This window comes from Schistocerca piceifrons, chromosome 3 (assembly GCF_021461385.2).
Source record: "Schistocerca piceifrons isolate TAMUIC-IGC-003096 chromosome 3, iqSchPice1.1, whole genome shotgun sequence".
Classification (NCBI taxonomy): Eukaryota; Metazoa; Arthropoda; class Insecta; order Orthoptera; family Acrididae; genus Schistocerca; species Schistocerca piceifrons.
The window spans coordinates 261,521,137-261,535,648 of NC_060140.1; the positions used below are offsets into that span (position 1 = coordinate 261,521,137).

General features: G+C 35.3%; 1 protein-coding gene across 1 annotated transcript; it reads right to left on the reverse strand.

Annotated features, from left to right (window-relative positions):
• Positions 1-5,119: 5,119 nt before the first annotated feature.
• Positions 5,120-6,772, reverse strand: LOC124788569 (piggyBac transposable element-derived protein 4-like). The gene has a single exon (XM_047255840.1). The coding sequence runs from the start codon at positions 6,770-6,772 to the stop codon at positions 5,120-5,122; it is 1,653 nt and encodes a 550-aa protein (XP_047111796.1).
• Positions 6,773-14,512: the final 7,740 nt, after the last annotated feature.

Here is a 14,512-nt window from a genome sequence, read left to right on the forward strand (position 1 = left end):
TCATTTAATATTATTTAATAATTTCATAGGACTATTCCCTTATATCTTCACTAGAACAAGACATCTAGAACTAACATTCGCAATAACCTTACCTATATGACTAAGATTTATATTATTTGGATGAATCTGTCACACTAATCATATATTTACACACCTTGTCCCTCAAGGTACACCACCTGAACTAATATCGTTTATAGTACTAATTGAAAAAATTAGAAATGTTATTCGGCCAGGTACACCAGCAGTACAACTAGCAGCAAATATAATTGCTGGACACTTATTAACCTTATTAGGGAACACAGTACCATCTATAGCAATAAATTTAATCTCATTATTAATTATTGGACAAATACTTCTATTAATTCTAGAGTCAGCAGTAGCTCTAATCTAGGTTATGTTCTCTCAATTTTAAGAACTTTATATTCTAGAGAAGTATAATAAAGTTATGTTAACAACTCACCCAAACCACCTATTCCACTTAGTGGATTATAGACCTTGACCACTAACAGGAGCAATTGGAGCAATAGTTTTAGTATCACGATTAGCAAAATGGCTTCATCTATTTAATATTAACCTATTCATAATTGGATTTGGAATTACTGGGTTAACAATAATTTAATGATATGTAGTTTTTGAAGGAACATATCAAGGATTACATACAGGATTTGTATCTACCAGCTTTCAATGAGGAACAATTTTATTTATTGCATCTGAAGTTTTATTCTTTGTATCATTCTTCTGAGCCTTCTTCAGCAGAAGACTGGTCCCAACAATTGAATTAGGAATATTATGACCACCAATATGAATCCAACCCTTCAATTTTATACAATTCTTTTAGCTTCAGGAGTAACTGTAACATGAGCACACCACAGACTTACAAAATCGAATCACACACAAGGACTATACTTTACAGTATTATTAGGGTTATATTTCACAATGCTTCGAGCATACGAATATTGAGAAGCACCGTTCACTATTGCTGATGTGGTATACGGATCAACTTTCATTGTTACAAGAGGCTTTCATGGACTTCGTGTAATTATTGGAACCATCTTCTTAACAACATGTTTACTTTGGCATTCAATAAATCAATTCTCACCAAGACACCACTTTGGATTTGAAGTAGCAGCATGATATTGACACTTCGTAGATGTAGTACAATTGTTTCTATATATCTCAATTTATTGATGAGGCAGATAAATATTTATCCAGTGTAAATAGTACATTTGACTTCCAAACAGAAAGATTGATATAAATCAAGAAAAACAATCCTAGTGATTCCCTGCAAGAATTTTTATTAGATCTATTATCCCAGTAATTGTTATAATCCTCTCCAGAACACTAACAAAAAAATTAATTAATGGCCGAGGAAAAAGATCACAATTTGAATGTGGATTTGATCCGAAAAGATCAGCATGAATACTGTTCTCCCTTCGATTCTTTCTAATTGCAGTAATTTTTTTAATCTTTGATGTAGAAATTGCATTAATTCTACCACCTGTAATTATTATAAAAACATCAGGCATTATATTATGAACAATATCAACATATTCTTCATCCTAGTCCTATTAGGAGGACTATACCATGAATGAAATCAAGGGGCTTTACAATGAACAGAATTTGGGTTGCATTAAAAAAGTATTGATATAACCAATCAATCTTAAACAGAATAAGAAGCGAAATATTGCAGTCAGTTTTGATCTGAAAGGTTGGTAAATAATTACCCTTATTCTTCATTGATTGAAGCCAAAAAGTGGTGTATTACTGTTAATAATATAACTGTATTATAAAGTTCCAATTAAGGAAATGTAAATCCAACACAAAAGCTGCAAACATTTATATTAGCAGTTTAACTCCATTAACATTTATATAGTTTAAATAAAACATTACATTTTCACTGTAAAAATAATATAATTATATTTATAAATACCTAAAAAAATATCTCCATCTTCAGTGTCATGCTCTAATTATAAGCTATTTAAGTATAAGAAAAACAACTCTACTAAAATAAATATTCAAAAAATAAAAGATAAATCTTAAAATTTGAATCATACGAACCTTGAATATAATTAATTGAATAAATAAACAAGCTATATAAACTTTGACCACCTAATTTTAAAGTGTATATGTAACAAACTTACTTGAAAGGAAAGGTATAAATCGTATAGAACCAGCAAATCTAACAGAAGACAATATATTTAAAGAAAATAAATTATGAGAAAAATCAAACAATAAAGCAAAGCAATCATATGAGGAATAGGAAAAAATCAATCAAGACAAAAGGCTACCTCCAAAAACAGCAACAAATAATAAACCAGTTATACCAAATGAAATATAATAATCCCTATCACCTAAATAAAATCTACAATAAAAATTATCCCCAAATATTGAATAATAAAATAAACGAAAACGCTAAGGAGTTAAAAGTGTAGAAAAAAAGTTAAGGAAAATATCAAACAATTAATTCATCTTAAACAAACCATCACAAGAATTAAATCCTTTGAATAAAAGCCAGCCAAAAAGGCATACCACACAAAGACAAACTAGAAACATTAAAACAAACAAAAGTTAAAGGTATAAAATCAACAATAGAGCCCATAAAATGAATATCCGGAGAATCCTTTAAATTATGAGTCATTGAACCTGCGCATATAAATAATAAAGCCTTAAACAGAGCGTGAGCTAACAAATGAAAGAAGGAAAGCTTTGGGTAGCCTGTAGCCAAAATTCTCACTATTAAACTAAATTGTCTTAAAGTAGAAAGAGCAATAATCTTTTTTAAATCAAACTCAAAATTAGCCCCCAAGCCAGCCATAAATATAGTTAACAATCCAATCAAAAGTAAAAACCAACCACAATTATAAGTCTAATATTGGACTAAACCAAATTAATAAATAAACTCCAGCAGTAACAAGAGTAGAAGAATGAACCAAAGCAGAAACAGGAGTAGGAGCAGCCATAGCAGCAGGAAGTTAAGAAGAAAAGGGAATCTGAGCTCTTAGTTATAGCAGCTAGAACAATTAATATAGTAATAACCTTTATTTCAAAAGAACTCGAAATAAAGTCATAATAATAAATGTAATTTTAACAAACAAAATTTAATTTTAACAAACAAAATTTAATATTCAAGCAATAGAAATTAAAATAGCAACATCAATCCAATTAGATAAAGCAGTTCATATACCAGCACTGTAAAATTTTACATTTTGATAATAAATAACTAAACAATAAGAAACCAACCCCAGACTATCTCAACCCAATAAGATTGTGATCAAATTAGGGCAAATAATTAAAAACCCTATTGAAAGAATAAAGATTAAAACAATAATAATAAAAAGTCTTATATTCTTCTCACTTGATATATAATCCTCTCTATAATAAATTACCGAATAAGAAATATATAAAACAAAATACATAAAAATAAGAGAGATTCAATCCAAAATTAAAGTCATCACAACCATAGAATCATTTAAATTAAAAAGTTCTCATTCAACAAAAATTCTATAATCAACTATTAAATAAATACCCAAAATAAAAATTACAGTTCAAAAAAAAAAAAAAAGAGAGAGAGAGAAAATACCTCAAAGAACAAATAGAAAATAAATACACAGTCTAAAATGAAAAACTTCATATCACTGCTCCCACAAAAGAATATTTTTAATTGGAATTTATTAAAATTTTAAATTAATTAAAATTTAAACAAAGAATATTCAAAGGCAATCAGTGTAAAAGTAAAAGATGATATTCCCAAAACTAACCAAGAGAACTAGTATAAACCCCAGAATAATAATTACCATGCTGAGAATAAGAAAATATGTATAAAGTATAAACAGCTCAAAAAAAAAAAAGATAAAGAAAGAAATAAAAAAACAAGAACCAAAAATCTAAAAGCAGATCAAGATATAATCCTATTTAATAATCTCAACCCATCTACCAAATTTAATGGAGGGGCAGCAGCCATATTTGATGATCTCAAAAGGAATCACCACAAAGCCATTCTAGATGTTAAATTAATTATACCACTATTAATTAATGATCTTCTTCTACCTAAAGTCTCATAAATAATATTAGACAAAATAAACCAGAAGAACATAATCCATGACAACCATTAAAGAAAGTGAACCTATACAACCTCATGAATTTATAGTCATTAAACAACCAATAACCATTCTCCTACGAGCAACAGAAGAGTAAGCAATTAAAGACTTTAAATGAACCAGACAAAAATAAATAAATCTAACAATAACACCACCAGACAAATCTAAAGTTTCCAGAAATAATCAAACTTTAAAACCAAATAAGAAATAACCTTTATCACCTGATAAATACTGTAACCATCTAACTTAAACAAAACACCTGCAAGAATTATTCTGCCAGAAATAGGGGCCTCCACATGAGCCTTAGGAAGTACAAAAGAACCAAAAACATAGGTATCTTAACAAACAAAGCCAAAATTATAAAAACATAAAATAATAATAACCAAAATCAAACAATAAAGAAAAGTATAAAGTATTAGCAAATTCATAAACCTTAAATAAAACCAATAATAAAGGCAGTCTAGCAACCAAAGTATAAATAATCAAACCCCAGCCTGTAAACACTCGGGTTGGTAACACCAACCCAAAATTAAAAGTAAAGTAGAGACCAATCTAGCCTCAAAAAAAGCATAAAAAGAAAGAAGACTTAATCTAGCAAATGAGCAATAAAGTATAATTATTAAAATCAAAACCACAAAAATAAAAAAAAATTAGAATGGTATGAATAAACTGAACCTCTGGCAGTAATTATTAACACTCTCTGTACCAGGCCTATTTTATGCACCCGTCCCTAGAAACCGGGCAATTTTACCAATATTAAAAAAATTACTGCATCAAATCTACTGTTTGGATTGTGGCAAATTTGGTACCATCTTGAAGCTGCACATTTCTACTTTAATTCTGAGTGAAAGAAACTACTTTACAATGCACAGCTTTAAGGTACAGTTATAGAAATCACTTAGATGTTTTAAGAATTTAGAAAAAGTCATACGAATAAGGGAATACAATTGTGATTTATTTTTAACCAAAATTGTGGCACTACATTACATGTTTCTGATAGTATACAGTATTACATATAAATTTCACACAGAATCATATTGTTTTTTAGTGTGGAAAATTTTAAAGCAAGGTTCCAGGCAGAGTGCAACGCCACACTGTTCACATTCGTATCGTGTCTCTTTGCGAGAAGCCTTGCCACTCTGTTTCTTGCTCCTGGAACTGCACACGTGACACACACGAGCAGCATACTTCTTAGTAGTTGCAGGTATGTGCTGCAAAAAATGTCTCTTTGTTAGCCGACCTACAGTTCCTTCATTTCTTGGAATGAATTCAAGTGTGTCGTCTTCAACAAGCTGAACTGCAAGCACTGTTATAAAGTCTGTTATTGTAATTTTCTTCCTGTGCACTGCATTGTACAGCCAAAATGCATTTGATACTCCCATAAGCAGCAAATGGAAATATAATTTTCGCCACCATTTCACAGTTCTGTGCTGGAACGGATTGTACTGCAGGCGTTGGTCTCCAATATCCACTCCAATTTTATTGAGGTTGTAATCAAGTACCTGAAGTGGTTTCAATACTACAGACCCATTTCTCTTAGTATGCGTACCAAATGTTGCTTGATGCCTTGTAGACAATGTATACACATCTCTCTTATCTTTCCACTTCATTGCCAATACATTATCTTTACGCCGAAAAGACATTTCGCCCTTTTTCAGCTTAGCAGATACTAAATCTTTAGGCAATCCTTTCCTGGATTTGTTCACAGTACCAACAGCTCCAGTGCCTTTCTCTGCCAGTTGCTGAAATAGCTCTGGACTGGAATAAAATCGATCTAAATACACAGTGTGGCCTTTGTTCAGCAAGCTGCTGTCAGACAACAATCGCAAAATAACCGCAGACGAAGAATTGTCAACAATATGCTTACCAGCATAAACTTCAAAATTTACAACATAGCCACTACTGGCTTCAGCAACAGCATATACTTTCAGTCCATACTTATGAGGCTTATTTTGCATGTAAACACGGAAACTCACACGACCTCGAAATGGGCAAATTCCTTCATCAATTGTCACTTTTTCTGAGGGACGATATGCCTGGATACATCGCTCCTTCAAATTATTATAATATGGCAAAACTTTGTAAAGTGGATGAAATCCATCTTCGCCTGGTTTTTTCTGATTTGAATTGTCAACAAGATGCAAGCATGACAGTATCTGAGTGAAACGCAAACGGCTCATGACATGGGGACAAAAGTTACAACTAAGAACAGGATTAGTGCTCCAATGGTCCGCAATTTTTGGCTTTTTCGAAACACACATGTGGAAAATAATACCCAAGAAACGCCTCATCTCACTTATAGTCACTGGCTTCCACGAACTCAAAACTGAATGGGGCTTCAGATTATTTCCTCTTCTTTTCTTCTGTATTGTCTGTGATGCATACAAATTTGTCTGTCTCTTGAGTTCATTTACGTCACTGTCAGTAAGGAACACTTTACTGCAATCCAGTACAGAACTCGACTCATCAATATCCACTAGTATCTGCCTGGGTGTCGTGTTGACAGGCAGAGGTCGGTAGGTGTCAACTGCAGTCCACTCACTGTCTTTCGGATACGGCACAGCTGCTGGATTTGAAGCAACACCTTCAACATCATTCTCGTCTTCATCTGAAGACAAACTGTCATCAATCTCGTCTTCTAAAAAGAATATCACATTATGTGTAACTACATACATCGTTTACACATGTTCAACAGATATGTGCGTACTGCACAATTACGTGGAAAATTCGGAAATACGTACCTTCAAACACACCATTGCATTCAGAATCGTCTGAATCACTCTCTACATTATCCAGAGTGTCGCTATGATTGATCAAATCCGCAATTTCTGCGTCTGATAAACCGCGCCGAAACATGATGACAAACAACTGAATGATATACAGACTGAGAACGCAAAGATAAGTTTTAACATGAATTACAGCGCTGCCGTGACATCTATGGACGCATTTTGTTAATAAACATCTGAAAAACGTATAGCGCTGGCCAAACCCGTAGAAATAACGTTGCAGTGTTTTGAATGAAATTAAATGTAGCGGCCCGTAAATTTTACGGGCTTGGTGATTTTCGCGCGATCCCAGGCCCGTAAATTTTACGGGCTTGGCGCTTAGAGTGTTAAGGAACAAATCCAAAAACTTAATAAAATTAGACTAAAAGAAAAACAATCAACTCCAAAATAATATCTAACTATATCTATCTGATCTACTAAGATCAGCATATTATAAAAACAACTTGACAGAAACATCAAAGAATGAACCGGCCATCAACAATTATCTAATAAACAAAAAGGGATCAAAAAACAGTCATGAATAAATATTTTGACATAAAGAAAAACAAGAATTAAAAAAAATCATTACCATGAGATCGAATCGTCGAAACCAACATAGAAAGACTAAAGCTCCCTCACAAACAGAAAAAACTAAAAAAATAACAGGAAAAAAATAATCGTCATCAAATTCAATAAGAACAATAATTATAAATAAAGAAAGAACAATACACTCTAATCTCAACAAAACCATCAATAAATGTTTACATTTAAAAGACAAAACATAAACACTAGCAAAATAAATCAATAAAGAAGTAAAAACAGAGAAAAAAATGCCGGTCTTGTAAACCAGAAGTAAGTCTAGTCTCACTTTTAAAACTTCAAGGGTGGCAGAGCTATCCATCATCGGTCCCCAAAACCGATACTTTAATAAACTAACCCCTGAAATGACTAAAATAATAATTACATCACTGTCAAATGTAATATTTGTTAATTTTATTAAATTAAGACTAAACAATGATGAACATCGTGCATGTGATGGGAATAAAAGTGTATCCAACTTTGGACTCGGTCATTCAACTCTTGAATGATACATTTAAAAATTTCTGTGGACAAATCGCTTATGTTAGGGAAAGGAAGGCTGGCAATAAAAATCTACCTTGCTCCAAATGCAGCACAATTTTGAATAAAGTCATATGAAATCTGAATGATCCACAAGACATGTATGGCAGTTCATTATATGCATAGGAAGCTCCAATGAAACAGAAATGAAATTTCTTTCTGCAGATACTCTGAAAATAAGACAGATTGTATTAAACCTTGCGGAGCCTCTTCTCAACTTAGTCCATAAGCTCTTGGTGGACAATTGCTGCAGCAGTGTGCATTTGTGTCAGTTCATGAAGGAAAGAGATACGAATGTAGCTGGAACGCATAGACTAAATACACTACTGGCCATTAAAATTGCTACACCAAGAAGAAATGCAGATGATAAACGGGTATTCATTGGACAAATGTATTATACTAGAACTGACGTGTGATTACATTTTCACGCAGTTTGGGTGCATCGATCCTGAGAAATCAGTACCCAGAACAACCGCCTCTGGCCGTAATAACGGCCTTGATACGCCTGGGCACGGTCGAACATTTTCTGTATTCAGAAAGGCCCGTACAGGACCTGCAACATGCGGTCATGCATTATCCTCCTGAAATGTAGGATTTCGCAGGGATCGAATGAAAGATAGAGCAACGGGTCGTAACATATCTGAAATGTAACGTCCACTGTTCAAAGTGCCGTCAATGCGAACAAGAGGTGACCGAGACATGTAACCAATGGCATCCCATACAATCACTACACGTGGTACGCCAGTCCGGCGATGATGAATACACGTTTCCAATGTGCGTTCACCGCGATGTCGCCAAACACGGATGCAACCATCATGATGCTGTAAACAGAACCTGGATTCATCCGAAAAAATGTTTTGCCGTTCGTGCACCCAGGTTCGTCATTGAGTACACCATCGCAGGCACTCCTGTCTGTGATGCAGCGTCAAGGGTAACCGCAGCCACGGTGTCCGAGCTGATAGTCATTGCTGCTGCAAACGTCGTCAAACTGTTCATGCAGATGGTTGTTGTCTTGCAAACGTTCCCATCTGTTGACTCAGGGATCGAGACGTGGCAGCACGAGCTGTTACAGCCATGTGGATAAGATACCTGTTATCTTGACTGCTAGTGATACGAGGCTGTTGGGATCCAGCACGGCGTTCCGTTTTACCCTCCTGAACCCACAGATTCCATATTCTGCTAACAGTCATAGGATCTCGACCAACGCGAGCAGCAATGTCGCGATACGATGAACCGCAATCGCGATAGGCTACAATCCGACCTTTATCAAAGTCAGAAATGTAATGGTATGCATTTCTCCTCCTTACATGAGGCATCACAACAACATTTCACCAGGCAATGCCGGTCAACTGCTGTTTGTGTGTGAGAAATCGGTTGGAAACTTTCCTCATGTCAGCACATTGTAGGTGTCGCCACTGGCGCCAACCTTGTGTGAATGCTCTAAAAGGCTAATCATTTGCATATCACGACATTTTCTTCCTGTCGGTTAAATTTTGCGTCTGTAGCACATCATCTTCGTGGTGTAGCAACTATAATGACCAGTAATGTAGGAAGAATGTACCAGATGTGTTGAAAAGTGCAAGACTCAAGAAAGATGAACTCATAGCATATCATTAACAGGACGTTATAGTGCAAAAATGGATATATAAAAAAACAAGTGGTATTCATTTCAGCACTCAATATTGATGCAGTTGTTACAGCAACCAAAGGGGGTAAAAAAAAAAAAAAAAAATAAACCTCAGTGCACTACAGAGTGCAATTTGTATATGGGTGGTGTAGATTTCAAGGGTCTGAAACTGCAACATTTTCTCATTGAAAGGAAAAAAAGGTGTTAAATGGTACATAAAAATGTTTAGAAGGCTAGTGAGTATTACAGTGCACAAAGCTTGTATTTTTTGTAAAGCCAGTGAGAGGACACAGGCTTCTTCTTATACTGTAACTGCTGAAAATTCACAGAAAGAGTGTAGTTCCGCCTCAATGTGGATGGTCTTCAGAAACTCCTGCACCTGAACAGCTAATAGCAAAGCATTTCGTTGAGAAAATCACACCTGCAAAGAAGAAGAGCAAGCCCAAAAAGAGAGGTACAGATGCTGGAGGATGACATGAAAACAAAGGGAAACATCATTCTCATGCAGAGACTATGGTGTAAGTGTTTGTTTTGAGGATTGCCTCAAGATATACAATACCGAAACTTCATTTTGGGTGACAACGCATGTTTTATTCATAATAAAGATATAATATTAACAATTCCTGAAAAATTCATTACTATGGAACGAATAATTTCCGCACTGGAGTTATTTGACTGTAACACTGCAATTTGTGTACCATCAGCAGGCTAGGCATGTGTGTGGAAACTATCAATCAGAAGGATTAAAACGACATATAAAAATGAAGACAATGCCCTTAAAATACTATTAATGAAATGTGAAATATACATATTGTAACAGAGTAAGTTGGGCTTTTAACTTATCCTATTTGTTATACCACTCGTGATGTCGGTTTTATTTTTTTCTTTTGTGATCTTGTTTCATTAAAAGTATGTATAATGTAGTTACACAAAATAATTAATTCCTTATTCATGCAATATTTCCATGCATAATTTAATGATTGCTAATGAAAATAGTATATTTAGGCCTTATGGAAACATTCAAGAAATATTCATGATTTACTGTACCTGCAAATCATGTGAATACAAATTTCATTGACAGTGAAAGTTATTTGTTTTAAGAGTGACCTAGAACATCCGAAAGCCCCTGTTCTCCTCTTTCAAACGAACGTTGTAATATTCCTGAAAAATTTCAAAAATTAGTTCTATTTAAAATTTTTGTGTTCCAGAATATTCCAATCTCAAAATGTTATTCTTTCCAAAAGTATATGCTTTACTTAAACAACCTGTTAGTTTGTTAATTATTCCAGTCAGGAAATTTCACTTTCTCGGAACTTTTTTTGGGAAACTTTGCTTATCCTCATGCACATTAGCATCGCTCTTCCATAAAACAGTTCTGACAATTGTCATTTTGGTATTATACAGCTAGTAGTTAACACTTTTGCTGCGACTGAACAAGCCACGAGCCAGTGTGGCTGACGCTTATAAGCGTCCGCGCTCACTGTCGGATTACTCAGTCTAGTTGCAGCATCTAAGCTAGCATCAAAGCGTGTAAACTTTTGTTTTGTGTGGTCAGTTATCGAACATATATTGTTCGTAATGGTGGCTGATGAACTGACACCTGGATCTTCCAATGTTAAAAGGAGCAGGAAAAGTGTCAAATTGACAGAGGAACAGTTCCTTAGTGTACTAGACGACGGTGATTTTCTGTATAGTGAGGACGAGACATACCACGGAGATTGTCATTTAGAGGCTGCAGAAGATTTGCAGAGTGATGATAGCATGGAAGCCCAGCTTTCGAATCTGTTTCGTGGCAGTTCCGAATCCGACAATACAGATCACGACGATTGTGTGGAAATCGACGACGAAAAAGAGCCCGACCTGTCATACGGAGATTATCCAGGCGAGTCCTGGCGTAAAGAACCACGTAATATGCAGTATCACCCATTTACGAAGGAAGAAGTTTTGCAAATCCATCCTGCTGGCATTTCTCCTATAGATTTCTTCAGATTATTGGTAACAGACTAATTGTTGCAACTTGTAGTTGACGAAACGAACGATAACGCAGTGAAAGTATTGCTGAGCAAAAATACAAATGAGGAATCTAGGATCTGTAAATGGAAATCTCTAAGCATAGGTGAATTATTAGTTTTCCTGGGTGTTTCGTTACATATGGGTAACGTTAAATATCTGCGATTACAAGCCTACTGGAAGAAAGAACCGCTGTTTGAGAATAGAGGAATAGCGATGAGTATTAGCAGAGAGAGCACATTCCGGGAAGAGATGGGCAACATATTACTACCGCCCACATATATCTCGCGTAATGATCACAACGAAAAGATCCGAGAAATTAGAGCAAATACGGAGACTTACAAGCAGTCGTTCTTCCCACGCACAATTCGTGAATGGAACAGGGAAGGGGGGATCAGATAGTGGTACAATAAGTACCCTCCGCCACACACCGTAAGGTGGCTCGCGGAGTATAGATGTAGATGTAGATGTAGACCGGTATTTGATCATTTTGCAAAAAAATCCACTTCCAGGAAACCCGAAACCAGATGATCGTTTATATAAGATACGATCTATATTGGATTATTTTAACACGAGAATGTCTCAAGTGTATTACCCGGGAAGAGATTTATCAATAGATGAATCAATGATTCTTTGGAGGGGAAGATTGTCATTTAGACAATACATAAAAAGCAAATGTAATAAATATGGCATTAAGATGTACATGCTCAACAATCCAGACGGTTTCATAAATAAGTGTGCTGTGTACACGGGAAGTAGTGTAGATATGGGGGAAAAGGTCACGCTGAAAAGGTCGTTTTGCATTTGATGGAAGAAGATGCGGCTTGCATCTTGGTCATCACATTTACTTGGACAATTATTATAACAGTTTTCATTTAGCTACAACTCTGTTGAACCTAAAAACAGTTTCCACAGGTACTCTGAGATTAAATTGGAAGTATATCCCCGAAGACGTTGTATCGGCAAAACTTGGCAGAGGAGAGACAACTGAGCGGTATTCCAATGGAGTTATGAATGGAAAATGGAAGGGTCAGCGAGAGGTTTCCTACATTTCCACAGAACATCTAAATTTTATGGAGCAAGTGACGAATGCGCACCAGCAAATAGTCACGAAACCTTTGCCTATTACTAGGTGCAATGCGCGTATGTCTGGGACTGATAAACAAGATCAGATGTTATCGTATTATTTATGTGAACAAAAGACTATCCAATGGCTGAAAAAACTATTCTTGCATGTCATAGACATGCTAGTTTTCAATTCTCTATATCTGTACAACAAATACCGTACTCAGTAAATGAAATGATGATGTACGATTACAGAATGAACATTCAAAGGACTTCCTTCCACCAATGGAGGTTCCATGGAATGTGAGCAAAAAACATCACAAAGAAGAACACGTTGTGCAAAAGCGGGAAGCTACTGCAGGGAAGAAGCAAGTTATGAGAAAGCGGTGTAAGAAGTGCGCGGAACAAGGCAAGTGCACTGATACACCGTACGAGTGTACAACCTACACAGACAAACCTGGATACTGCTTAAACTGCTGTATAATTTCCCACAAGTGGCAAAAACGCGATAATATCGGGGAAATTCCAATTATCAAAGACAACTTCTTTTATTTCTTTTGACATTGCAATGTTTCTTTTTATGACGTGAAACGTTAGAACTTTTTTCACGAGTACTCAGAAAATGAGGTTTTCTTTTGTGTTAAGTCGACTTATTTCTTATTGCGTTGTAAAACGTTCACTTCAGTTTTTTGTGAAAGAATTTGTTGTGCTAAATTTGTTTTAATAGCATCGCAATTGAAATGATGAGGGACACGAGAGAAGCCTCCACGAAGGGTGTGTTTCGCTTACTAATTTCTACACATCTGGGCGTCTATAATAAATGTAGATGGCTAATTCTCTCATACCGGGAGCAAACATGCTACTAAATTGACGACCTCTATCAGAGTCAATCTTAAAAATGCGCATTTGAAGTAAATATAATTTCAAATGAATCCAGTTTACTTTTTCCTTTGACGCCTCTGACCCCTATAGGTGTCAGACAGTAAACAGACTTTAAAACATGACCACAATACAGTCGAAGCTTATTTGAAGTAATGCACCTAAGGTTTCATCATTAAGTCATTATGGAACGTGATCCTACAGATCTTACAAGGCTGTAGTTTAGGTGGGCTTAAGGGTGTCGGCTACGAGCAGTACCTGCCGTTTCAGAGTGTTACCGGCCCGCACTCGCACGTTGCCGGGCCGTACTGGAGAGTTGCGCGCCTGCACCGATGCCGCAGCGAAAGTGTTAAACATCATTCAATGTCTATTATATCTTTTCCCTTTTAATTTTTCTGTCTTTTGTATTCATATCAAAAATGGAACAGCTTAGTATTTTACCGATTTGTAATAGGCATTGACGTATTGTCTCAGTGAGTCTGCAGTTGGTATTCAGTCAGTATAGTCATTGTCTCAGCAAGTTCTCACCTGCTAGTTAAATAGTATAGTCACTAAGTCATTCAGAACCTTGCAGTTAGAAAGTATAAATGTAAGTGTGCTTGTGTTTGGACATCCAGAGTGAATAGTAAGTTCACAGTGAAATTTATAACTTATGAATCTGTTTCAATGATTATTGTCCCTTGTCAGAATTTGGAATATTCTCGAAGTTTGTGTAGCTTACTGACATGCAAAAATAGTGATGTCCTACTGTAGTTTTTCAAAGTTGATCATCAAAGTTAACTGTATGGTAATAAGTATGTAGAGAAATGAAAACAAATATACTGTGCTATGTACATCATTTAATAACAGTTCACCACCATCAGTAAACATGGGAAGGAGAATAAAGCAGACATTCTACAAGAGTTATGAACAGTGCTTACGGTCCAGGCCAGTAAGTTACAATATGGCCT